The sequence below is a fragment of the Gavialis gangeticus genome, unplaced genomic scaffold, assembly GCF_001723915.1.
Source record: "Gavialis gangeticus isolate Ggan-Ray unplaced genomic scaffold, GavGan_comp1, whole genome shotgun sequence".
NCBI lineage: Eukaryota > Metazoa > Chordata > Crocodylia > Gavialidae > Gavialis > Gavialis gangeticus.
This window is the reverse complement of record NW_017729004.1, coordinates 38156883-38169802: the sequence shown is the minus strand read 5'-3', so window position 1 is coordinate 38169802 and position 12920 is coordinate 38156883. Positions and strand designations below refer to the sequence as shown.

At 46.9% G+C, this 12920-nt stretch overlaps 1 protein-coding gene across 3 annotated transcripts in view; it reads left to right on the top strand.

Moving 5' to 3' along the window:
* The window catches only part of APBB1IP (amyloid beta precursor protein binding family B member 1 interacting protein), a 128291-nt gene that overhangs the window by 55335 nt on the left and 60036 nt on the right, over window positions 1-12920 (top strand). For all 3 annotated transcript variants that reach the window (XM_019508253.1, XM_019508254.1, XM_019508255.1), the window contains 2 exons: window positions 1248-1552; window positions 9488-9565. In XM_019508253.1, the coding sequence (XP_019363798.1) occupies window positions 1248-1552; window positions 9488-9565 (383 nt within the window). The remainder of the gene's footprint in view (window positions 1-1247; window positions 1553-9487; window positions 9566-12920) is intronic.

The following is a 12920-nucleotide window of genomic DNA, read 5'->3' as shown; positions in this document are numbered from 1 at the left end:
AGGTTTAAGTTGGACATCAGGAGGCGCTACTTCACGGTCAGGGCAGCTAGAGTCTGGAACCAGCTTCCAAGTGAGGTGGTGCAGGCTCCCACCCTGGGGGTTTTTAAGAGGAGGTTGGATGACCACCTTACTGGGGTCATTTGACCCCAGTGCTCTTCCTGTCATGGCAGGGGGTCGGACTAGATGATCTGCTCAGGTCCCTTCCGACCCTAGAAACTATGGAGTTGGTGAAAAACTCTCCTAGCCACTGCTGCAACTTGAAGATCCAGGTACAGCAAACAATTTAAGAGCACCTGCAGGCTGCAAACCTGAGTGACAAGGAAAGACTGAACCTCAATGATAGATGCCCTCTGCCCAGTCATGTGGTCTGTCCACCACTGTCACCTCCGTCTGGATTCGGATTTAAGCGGTTCACCTGTACCCAGTTTTGAGCTGCAGCCAGGCACAGGAAAGGACTGAGACTGTGGTGCTATGGTCAGAAGAAAAGGAGCTGGGTATCATTAGCATACTGGTGGCACCTCACTCCAAATCTGCACGCAGTCTTCCCCAACGGCCTCCTAGATATATTGAACAGGAGAGGTGACAAGCTGGAGCCCTTGGGGACCCCATAGGAAAGGTCCTGAGGGGTTTATGAGCACTTGCCCCTCACCGCCCTCTGGCACTTCTCTGCTAGGAAGGAGTGGAGCCAGTTTAGAGCTGTTCTGAGAATACCCGCCAGCTCACGCAAACAATATATTAGTGCCTCATGGTCAACTGTATCAAAGACTGCTGAAATTTGGACTAAGATCTGCAGAGCACAATTTCCCTTGTTGATCTCCAGGCAAAGATCATTGACCAAGGTTATCAGTGCAATCTATTTGTTATATTCAGGGTGAAAGCCAATCTGACACGCATCCAGGAAACTGAAGTTGTCAGGCAACTACCCATCACCCAACAGGGTAGTGTTGGTGCTGATCCTAGAAGATTAAGCTCATGGGACCAAGAGTAAGGAAATCTTCTTTTCCTACCTGAGAAATACTTAAAACACTTTTGGAAAACTAGTTTTCTCACATTCTATTTATGAGTGTCAGCAGGTTAGTAATTATCTGCAAAACACACTGTTCCCAGAGACTAAATGAACGTGTGCCTTTTTAAAATGATTCCTTTATCCATTATAGTTCACATCAACTTCTGCAATTCATATTTAACGGAACTAAGCATGGACTGTTTTTAATTTCATTCACTCTAAAAATCTGTTTTCTTAACAGAATCACTAAGTACACTGGAAGACAAAGACCTGGATGCTTTAATGGCTGATCTGGTAGCAGACATAAATGAAGCTGAACAGAAAACATTACAAGCACAGAAGACAGCTTCTGACCACCAGCAAAAAAAAGCCACTGAGTCTTCAATGGGTTTTGAGACTATTGCTTCTTATGAATATAAACCAAGTACTCATGGTATTACCACTAGTGGACCTGTTGGGGATGTCTTGCCCCCTCCACCACTAGAATCTGAATTAGACCTCCCACTACCGCCACCACCACCACCTGCTCCTGAGCCACTCACTCAGGTAAGAGTCAATGGAGCTTCATCACAGCCACCCCTGCAGATTTTGCTGCAGTCATGCAAATGACATTTGAGTAGGGATGAGAGTAACTATCCACAAATGAGCATCTGTTTTAGCAGTAAAATGCCCTAAGTTCTTGAATGAGATGCTCAGTACAGGGGAGTATGTAACAGTAGCCATTACCCATTCCCACTTGGTATGAAATAGTCTGTAGTGATATCCATAGTTGAACACACATCTTGATAGAGCTTCAGAAAGATTTGATAGCTATTACACAGAAGCAAGTACAGCCATTGGGATCTGTGGCAGCCAGGTCCCAGAGTTTCTAGCCATTGTGATAGTCAGAGCCATCCCTAGGGCTGTGCAGGGGCCAGGGCATATCAGCCTGTGCAGGGTCTATGAGTAGCGAGCGGCTCGAGTGCGGAGCCGGCAGCTGCAGCAGAGCCTTTACGGCACTGTCCACAGGGCCTCCCAAGGTGCAGGGCCCGGGGCAGTCGCCTCCATTGCCCCCTCTCTCCCTCTGCCCCAGGATGGCCCTGGTGACAGTAGCTCTGAACAGATATGCAACAGTGCAGACTCATTGCTGAAGGCTGTATCTTGTCCTTTTCTTTCCTCCCCACCTCATAATCATAAAGTATTCATGCCCTTCCCACCTAAGACTAGTCGTTGGGGTCTGAAAACAGGGACTGCAGATCCCTCAGTGATTTGGAAGACCCCAAGTTAGTTTAGTCGTCTGGGTTACAGCTACTGATGGTATAGTACTAGGGATGCGATTAGTTCGTATCTAGCTAGCAGCTTGCCACTTAGTTCCTGTGCTCAGCCAGTGTGACTTCTGGCCATAGAAGAGCTTGCTAAATGCATCATAGTCCAGTAAAACAAACACAGGGCTGAGAAGGTTAGCATGTCGAGTTCCATTTTGATCATAGGCAAAGGAAGAAAATATTATTTCAGGGGGCTGGTAAGTCCGTAGAGAGAAAGGGGCATGGGGTGGGGTGGCAGATTGAGGCCCCCACAGTGAGGGAAGGAGTGGGGCAGGGGCAGGGGCTGGGGCGAACGAGGCCACAGGACAGGTTGTGGGACTGTTGGAGCGTGGGTGGCTCATGCAGGGTCATGGGAGCCTCCTGCTGCGGCACACCCTGGGGGGTATGTGCCCGCTGGATTTGTGCGCAGGGTGGAGGTGGGGCTGCCACTGTGGGCTGGAGCTCTGCACCCCATTGCCTCAGGAGCCACGTGCAGCGTCATTTGTTTGCCACTGCCAGGCTGTGCCATGCCCCCTGCCCACCTAGTGGTGGCAGCAGACGCATGTTGTTGCGCACAGCTCCTGAGACAGCAGCAGTGGGGCACAGAACCCCAGCCCACAGTGGCAGGCTGCCTCCACCCTGCACGCAAATTTGGGGGGGCACATGCCCCCTAGGCCTCCCCAAGTGCATAAGTCACCCACACTTTGACTGTCCTACAACCTGCCCTGGGGTCCCATTCACCCCAGTTCCTGCCCTACTCCCTCTGTCACTGTGGGGGCTTCGATTTGCCTCCCTCCCATGCTCTTTCCCCTTCACAGACTTGCCTGCTGTGGTGGGCAGCGCTCCACATGCTGCCAGTCCGTGATCCTGGATGCATGCAGGCTGCAGCTCTGTGTCTGTCTATGTGTGTGTATGCATGCCGTTCCCCCCCCACCCGCATCCACTGCAGCTACCCAGAGCTCACGCGCAGGCTGCCTTGTGGCCCTCTGTGCTGCCACTACTGCCCCATGTTTGGAGGGGCCTAAGCCCCATTAGCCCTGGCCTTCCACTGCCTATGATTTTGATCCCACCTCTGACAATAACCCTGTAGCAAAATGGCCTGTCTCCTTAAGGGGAAACAGCCAGAATAGCTGAGGGTCTGCAGCTGTGTGAAGGCTAATGAGGGAGTAGCTCACTGCAGATACAAAATCCTAACAAGCAAAATTCTAGAGAAGTGCAGAGGAGAAGCACCAGAATAGGAGACTGCTGGGTTATGAGGAAGGCAAGCCTGCTGTGGGAAGATTGGGGCTGCAGGGGACCCCTCCCAGCATCCAGAACAGCAAGGTTTTTCTTGTTAATTTGCTTCATTTATTAAAAGACTGTATATTACTGGGGTGTACTAAGCCAAGGAGAAAAGGTCAGCAAGTTTAAAAGACTCTTTGTTCCTGGGGTTGCTGAGAGATGTTCTGGTAGCAAAAGCCTGTTTGAAGATGCTCTGTGGCAGCAACCCTCTACAGACACTTTTTGCGTTTTTTGCTCAAATAATTTAGGGAAACAAACCAAAAAGGCTGTCTATAATATGGAGCAAATGCTATTTTCATACTATACAGGTGTGCACAAGTACTATTTAAGTGCCATTTATTAAATACTGTGCACATGCTAAATATCACCAGAATGCCAGCCCTATCCTCAGTGGCTGGTGGGGGAGCTGGGGTCTATGATGCCATGCATGCTTGTATCTCTTACAAATCTGTTTTAACCAATGGACTCTGTATACACCTACTCTAGTACAAGCAACTTGGCTCTAGTCCTCCAGCACGAAGTATGCAGGGAAAAATAACCTAATGATCCCCCAGATGCTAACATGTACACTTTGTGTATGAACTGAGAATGTTCCATTAGTAGTGATGTATCAAAGAAATTTCATTAGGCCTCCCCAGATTCTCAGGCAAATCTTGTGTATCATAACCATGAGGGTGAGCAGTTGTATTTGGGAAGGGAAAGGCAAGAAGATGAAAAATTGTTCTTCAGGCCCACCCAAACTGCTACAGTCAGTTATGCATAAAAAGATGAACAGTTTATTACAATTCAAGAAGTTCAAAATATAACATAAAGGTAGCAGTGACATTGAGGTGATCCATTTCAGAGCACAAAGAACAAAAAATTCAGTGCAAGGTGAAACCAACTGATCATGCAAAGCAGGCAATTAGATGGATGAAACTGTATTGACTGCTTCGTGGGAACTGTCGGCATGCTGACCGAAATATGAAAGCCAGAAACATGTGGGAGGAACTTCACTTTGCCTTTCTGTAACTCAGAGATGACAGTTACTTCTATATTTTTAAAACAGTAATAATGCTTGTGAAATGCAGTAGACTGCTTTAAAAGCTAAAGTCTTTTATTTGACTTGTGTAGCAGATACAGACTAGGGAAGCCTCACTCACTAGCCCAAAGAAGTGCCCTCACCTTGTTTTGAGGAGACCATCTCTTTAGGGGACTCTGTGCACCCTGATTCAAAGCCCAATGTCAGTGGAGTTGTTTGATCTACCTCAGATGTCAAACATGGCCTGCAGGACCTGCAGCACTAGAACCCCAGCAGCACTGTGTTATATTCCTACAGTGGCATTCCTCAGGGCTCAGTACTTGGACCAGTGCTATTCAACGTGTTTATCAACGATTTGGATTCAGGTATTAAATACAAATTGGCAAAGTTTGCTGATGGCACCAAACTATGGGGGAGCATGGTCATGCTCCTGGACAGGCTGGTACTACAAGCCAACCTGGACAGGCTTGCAAGGTGGGTAGACTTCAACCTGATGTTGTTTAATACAGAGAAATGCAAAGTGCTCCATCTGGGGAGAAATAATCCACAATATGCTTACAGGCTTGGTAGTGCTATGCTAGCCAGCACCACAGCTGAATGAGACCTGGGTGTCATGATAGACAGCAAAATGAACATGATTTACCAGTGCAGTGCCGTAGCTGGCACAGCTAATCGAACCAAGGCATCTCGAGCAACGCTGAAGATGTCATCCTCCTGCTCTACTTGGGCTTGGTGAGACCACAACTGGAGTACTGCGTCCAGTTCTGGGTGCCGCACTTTAGGAAAGATGTGGAGAAGCTTGAGAGAGTCCAAAGGAGGACCATGTGCATGATTAGAGGCCTAGAGTCAAGGCCATATGAAGAGAAGCTGAAAGACTGTTCAGCCTAAAGAAGTGAAGACTTGGCGGGGACTTGGTGGCAGCCTACGAGTATATTGGGGGAATACTTCAGAGCCTGGGGGAGCAATTATTCACCAACGCCCCCCAGGGGAGGACTAGAAATAATGGGCATAAGCTGATTGAAGATCACTTCAGACTAGACATAAGGAAAAACTTCTTTACTAGTTGAGTATTGAGGGTTTGAAACAGACTCCCCCAAGAAGTGGTACAGTCGCCCACTCTGGCAATCTTCAAAAAGCATCTTGATGTCCATCTTGTTGGGGTCATCTTGCTCAAATCATAGCCAGGGTGAGGTAGGACAGAGCCACAAGTGGCTTATCCGGGGGCGGGGGGCACACACGCCAGCAGGGCGTTGGTGGGGGCACACCCCCAGAATTCTGCGGGGCAGGGCAGGCCAGGATGCAGCTTCCAGCTGGGGCCGGGCTGTTCCTAGAGGAGGTGGTGCTAGGAGTGGGGCTATGTGGGGCTGCAGCCACCTGGAAGTTTGCTGTAGCCCCCACCAACCCTCTCCCAGCGCTGCCATCACCTGGCTTGACTGCAGCTGCCAACCTCCGCCAGGAACAGCCCAGCGCCGCCTCCCAGTGAGCAGTGGGCTCCCAGCCTGTCTTCCCCTGCACAAATCTGGGGCACGCAGCCCCCATGCTCTTGGGGGCAGGGGGGGGAAGGGGCTGGGAGTCAGTGCCAGGCTGTTCCCAGCAGAGGCTAGGAGCTGTGGTCGGGCTGGATGGTGGTGACACTGGGAGAGGGTTGGAAGGACTACAACAAATTTTCAGGTGGCTGCAGCCCCTTATGGCCTCACTCCCAGCACCGCTGCCATGCAGCCCCAGCCTTCACCAGGAACAGACCGGCTCCAGCCAGCGGCTGCAGCCCATCCTACCCCATGCAATTTTGGGGGCACACACCCCCTCCCCTCATGCTGTCCTGGGGTGCATGCCCCCCCATCCCACCCCACCCCGGCTGCTCAGGGCCTGCTCCAGCCCCACTCCCTCCCTCACCGCTGCTGCTCCCCCCAGTCTGTGCGCGGAGGAGGTGGTTCCCACTGCAGGCTGGGCTTCGCACTCCAAGCCCCACTGCAGCTGGCCTGGGAGTGGCTGGACGCACCAGAATTCACTGGGGTGCACACAGCAGTGGGAGCCACCCCTCCTGCTGCTGGATGTGATGCCCAGGCTCAATCCTCCCACCACCTGCCTGGCCATGGCCCCACTTACTGGGCTGCTTCTGCACTCTGTCCCTCATCGTGGGAGCCTATATCTGTCCCCTGCCCCTTCCCTTGCACACACATGCTCAGCCCCTCTAGCCCAAGATTGACTGCAAGAGGCTCCAGGATTGATGGGTCAATCCCGATCAACTGGTTGGTGTCCACTGCTGTACAGCATTCTAGAGTACTCTTATCTGGAAGAAAATACAGGCTGTTTGAGCCACAACAGTTGAGTGTTGGATCAACCCAGAATCCCTTATGGAAAGACTTCATATCCTTCTATCCTTGTTTCCTCCCCACAATATTCCTGTGAGGTCAAGTGCATTTCCAGGCTCCAGGCAGTGTTCGCTCTTGTCCTCTGAGAAGCCAAGTGCTCTGCCAAGCAGATGGAGGTTTATTGCCAAAGAATCTCTGTTCAGAACTGTGTCTGCAACTGGCCACCAGGCACGTGGAACTTCACAAAAATGCTTCCTTCCTCTTCCTCCTTACTGGAGAAAGAAGATGTTCACATATTTAGATAGCCAGTCAATTGTGGCTTGCTAGTATAGTGCTGTTGTATAGTGTTATTAATCAAAGGACAGTGTAAATGACAGCAGGAATAAATGCATTAAAAATTGATTAAATAAAGATGTTCAGCCAATGAATATTTTCTTTGATGTGATGCAATGTGTTTAGTACTGCCAAATGCAGGTGTAATTAGAAACTCTTTGCTTGTAACACTTCATAGCCCCTTTAGTCAAAACATTTGATTGGTAGTCTTCCAACAAATCAATATTTGACATTTTCCTTAATACTGTTGGGTATCTTTAGATTAAAGAGTTAGTTGCTCTCATATCTCCGGTATTAGGGCTATGTCCTTTAAAAATGCTGAAATAAAAAAGAAATACAACAGTTCTTCCAAAGAAACATAGAGTCTGTTTTTTATCAGCTCTGACATTTCTTTTTAAAATTGTCCTTAAGCTAAATAAGAGTTTTAGTTTTCTGATAGTGCTATGTGGATTAGATCTGTACATTCCTATTTGAAACATTGGAGAATCAGTTGATAAAAGTTTAGTAGAAAACAAATCTTGTCTAGTGTCAAAGTGTTTATTTAATGGTGACAAAAATATATTGCTAGCCTGATCACTTTTTTTTACTAGGTCTACTGGTTTCTTTATTTGCACCAATGTAAAGGCAAAGGTTATGATGACTAAGTGCCCTTAGGTGGGGAGAGAAGCCTGTTGCAAAGTTTTGTTTTTGTATGATCCTATTTCAACATGTATTAATTTACAGGTGAAGAAGTCTGGTATACACATTTTCCAGCTAGTCAGCAAGAAGCCAGACTACAGAACCACTTTTTATTTATGTATTTATTTATTTATTTACATCTTTTACTTGACTCCTGCAGCGAGGTATTTGGGGTAGAAACTATATTCTGATAGCGTACATATCTCTCACTGCAAAACCTCAAGCCTTATTAAAATACCTGTGGTCAAAGAAACTATTTTTAAGTTGTCAGAGTTAGTTACCCTGAGCTGTAGTGCCATAAAGATGCAAATTCCCATGAACTGTTATTTTGACCTTCACAGCTAAAAGTCTGAGTTCAGTAGTCATATATGCAGAAGTTGGGGTGGGAATTGATTGGGTTTGTTTGTTTTTTTAACCTTTCATGCTTTGCATATTGACATCCTAATGGATTGGCATCATGGCAGCATCAAGAGGGAATAGTTGCAGGAAACATTAGGACAGCCAGAAAGATAATAGTAAGTAGCTCTTCTCTGTGAGGAGGTCTTCACAGCAATGCTAAATTAGTCTCACATGTCTCTTGTAAGTGTAGTCCCCAGGAGTTTACAAACAATCTCATTCCCCCACCACCCCCTAGCCCCCTAGTTCTAGGATAAGGGCTGTTTCACTTGGAATAGTGACTCCAAAAGCTTTCAGACTGCAAGTTTTGATCCAGCTACCATAGGAACAAAAGCCTGCCCCTTCTGAAATAAGCCTGTGGAGGTTTAAAAAAAAATACTAGGGACAGGAAAAAGCTAGTCAAAAGCTATAAATTCTTCCCAAAAAGGAAAAGAAAAAGCAGAGCAGAGACTGCTCTGTGTCTAGGGAGTTGATATTGAGTGTTTGAGGAGAACTGGGGTCATCTGGCCCCAGCACTCTTTCCTGCCCAGGGCAGGGGGTCGGACTCGATGATCTAATAGGTCCCTTCCGACCCTAATAACTATGAAACTAAAGGTCTCGTGACTGAATTAGTTGCACACAGCAGCATCAGAAGTCACAGCTGGTTGCAGCCTAGACGTAGCTCCCAATAAAGAACTCAGAAAGAAACCACATCAACCACACGGTGGAAAAAAACAGTAACCCTCAGCTGTCACCTGGAATCCTGCAGCAAATGAGGATCCAGAAGTCCAGATTTAGAACTACAGAGTTCTGTGGCAATGGGAGCAAGGCATGTCGGTCAGTCATAAGAGCAGACACCATCCCCAAGCCAACTCCTATTGAAATTAGTGGGATTCTGACTACTGCATAAGTCTGAATAAATAGGGGAGACCCTTCTGCTTCAATCTGTGATTGTGGCCATGTCACTGTCTGGCAAGAAATCTATGGCAAAGCAACAAGGAGACTTCCATCTTGTGAATCAGAAGACAGCATTACACACCAGCTAAGCCATGGGAAATCCCTCTTTTCTGTATAGTTAAGATCTGTGACAATTAAGTTTCTTTTGACAGGCCTGGTGACAATGGTATAAAATAACTTGGAACAGCTGTTTTTAAGATAAAAACAGCAAAGTTTAATGAATATATTACTGTTGTTTCAGGAACAGCAGGAGGCACAAGCAAAAACAGACAAGATTAAACTTGCACTGGAAAAACTGAAGGAAGCTAAGGTTAAAAAGGTAGGACTTTAAACACTGAAAGTCTAGTTTAAGAGCTTATAACTTAATATTTGCCATTGCTCCCTGTAATACAATTATTTATGTTATTAGGCTTATTTTATATGAATCTTTAGATATTACAAAATATCCTTTTCTGTCACATACTAGAAAAACAGTATTCCACTTCTCTACTTCTAAATTAGTTGTGAAACTGCTTGGAAAATTTCTAATAATTTGTTTCCAAAATCTAGACAAAAGCAATAATCCAGATAACTTTCTTCTAAGGAATTGAAATCCCTGACAAAATATTAGATCATAGCCCTCTGATATAAAGAACATTAATCCATACTCTTTCAAAACAGGACACATGGGGCACTTTTACACATGCTCTGGGGCTGGGGGGCAGCACTTTAATTGGAGTGGCTCCAAGACCAGCTCTAATTAAAGCACTGCAGCATCTTGTGTATCGGTGTCTCTGTGCTTCAAAATGACAGTGGGGTGCTTGAACTAAAGCTTGTTTAGCAAGCTTTAGTTCAAACACCCCTGCCACCATTTTGATGCACGGGGACACTGATACACAAGATTCAGAAGGCTGCTGAAGCGTGGCAATTACTGCTGGTGGAGTGTGGTAATTACAGCACATTGGAGCAGCCTCCACAGTTGTGTACAGGCACTCATGGATTTAGTCACATTGCTCTTCTTAATGTTACTGGGGTCTTATTGCCAATTCTCATTGTGTCATTTTGAGAGGAAGGCAGTACAAAAAGGCTCAACTTTCATGAAGACTGGACCAGCTAGGGGTTGTGCTGTTCTTGACTTACTGCTCACAAGCAGGTAAGAATTGGTGGGAGAAGTAGAAGTGGATGGCATCTTAGGCAGCAGTGACTACAAGATGATTGAATTCAGGGTCCTAACAGAAGGAAGGAAGGAAGGAAGCAAGCAAGCAAGCAAAGGACCCTGGACTTCAGAAAAGCAGAAACTTAGACACCTTCAGGGAACTGATGGGCAGGATCCCCTGGGAGGCAAGTCTGAGGGGGAAAGGAGTCCAGGAGAGGTTGTATTTTAAAGAAACCTTACTGAGAGTGCAGGAAAAAAACATCCCAATGTGCAGGAAATGTGGCAAGACACCAGCTAGGCTTAGCATAGAACTCTTCGAGCTTAAATGGAAAAAGAAAGTTTACAAGAAGTGAAAGCATGGACAAACAACTTGGGAGGAGTGTAAGAATATTGCTCGGGCATGCAAGGATGAAGTCTGAAAAGCCAAAGCACAATTCGAGTTGCAGCAAGTAATGTTAGCAACAAGACAAAGGTCAGGGAAAATGTGAGTCCCTTACTGAACGAAGAAGGCAACCTTCTGACAGAGGATGAGGAAAAAGCTGAAGTTGTTGTCCCTGTGCGTCTGCCCCTTACTCTCAAGCCACCACCTGCCCAGCCCTGCTGCTGCTTCTCCCTCCTGACCCACAGTACCCCGCGTCCTGCGAGGGTGTATGGAGACCCCCTTCTCCAGGCTCCAACCCCTCCCCCCCAGATACACACAGCTCCTGACACCTTCACAAATAACCCCTCCCTCACCCTTTCCCCCCACCACACACACACTTAGAGAATAGCATCTCATGATTTACATGCCAATGTCTTGATTTTTTTATTTATTTATGTATTTTTATTTTTTTAAGAGTGTGTCTCATGATTTTTGGCACGGTGGGGTTGGTAATACTGCTTAATATCTTGACTTTAGCAAGGCTTTTGATACTGTCTCTCACAGCATTCTTGCAAGCAAGCTGGGGAAGAATAGGTTGAATGAATAGACCATAAGGTGGATAGCAAGCTGGCCGGATTGTCGGTCTCAACAGGTAGCAATCAATGGCTCAGTGTCTAGCTGGCAGCCAGTATCAAGTGGAGTACCTCAAGGGTAGGTTCTGGGGCTGGTTTTGTTCAATGTCTTCATTAATGATCTGGAAGATGGGATGAAATGCACCCTCAGCAAGTTCATGGAAGACACCAAGCTGGGAGATACAGTAGATACACTGGAGGGTAGGGCTAGGATTCAGAGTGACCTAGACAAATTGGAGGATTGGGCCAAAAAAAATCTCATGAGGGTCAGCAAGGACAAGTGCAAAGTCCTGCACTTAGGGTGGAACAATCCCATGCACTGCTACAGCCTGGGAACTGCCTGGCTAAGCAGCTTCTTTGCAGAAAAGGATCTGGGGGTTAGTGGACAATAAAATGGATATGAGCCAGCAGTGTGCCCTTGTTGCCAAGAAGGCTAACAGCATACTGGGCTGCATTAGTAGAAGCGTTGCCAGCAGATTGAGGGAAGTAATTATTTCACTCTATTCTGCACTGTTGAGGCCACATCTGGAGTACTGTGTCTAGTTTTGAGCCCCCCAGCATAGAAAGGATGTGGACAAGTTGGAGAGGGTCTGGCAGAGAGCAACAAAAATGCTTCAGGGGCTGGGGCACATGACTTATGAGGAGAGGCTGAGGGAACTGGGCTTATTTAGTCTTGAGAAGAGAAGACTGAGGGGGGATTTAATAGCAGACTTCAGGTCCCTTCTGACCCTAACAACTATGAAACTACCTGAAGCGGGGTTCAAAAGAGGATTGAGCTAGACTGTTCTCAGTGGTGGCAGATGACAGAACAAGGAACCACAGTCTCAAGTTGCAGCAAGGGAAGTTTTAGGTTAGATATTAGGAAAAGCTTTTTTACTAAGAGGATGGTGAAGCACTGGAACAGGTTACATAGAGGTGGTGGAATCTCCATCCTTGGAGGCTTTTAAGGCCCGTCTTGAGAAAGCCCTGGATAGAATGATCTAGTTGGGGATGGTCCTGAGGTCCCTTCCAACCCTAGATTTCTATGATTGTATTAGTTAGGGGTCTCGTTGCATGTTACACTTCAGAAGTTTTAACTGCTTAAAATGCCAGCATCTGCCTATTTTAAGCAGTAAAACACATGCTAAGTCCCATCATGTTGTAGCAAAGAGTATGGAGTATGTCTAAATGGTATTAAGTAACATATGTTCAGCTACCGTGAGACTGCTCTACAGAGATAATAAAAACAGTCCTCACTGGCTCCAGTTCTGTTTGTTGGTCCCAACCCTGGGACACCACTGGAGCCAGTTCAGGACTTTGGTGGGGATCGAGATTGACAAACAGCTGTTTATGGCTCTCAGCCCTGACACCATACTAAGGGGTTTGAACCAGCTCCTGTGAGGTGCAAGGGCTGGGACTTACAAACAGCTGTTTGTCTACTGCACCAGGCTCCAGCCCTGTCCAGAGGGCTAAGATCATAGTAAGCATTACCATGTGATGGCTCAGAAGACTTTCTGGCTTGTAGTAATGCTTACTATAATCTAAATAGAACGTGTCCTGAGTGTAA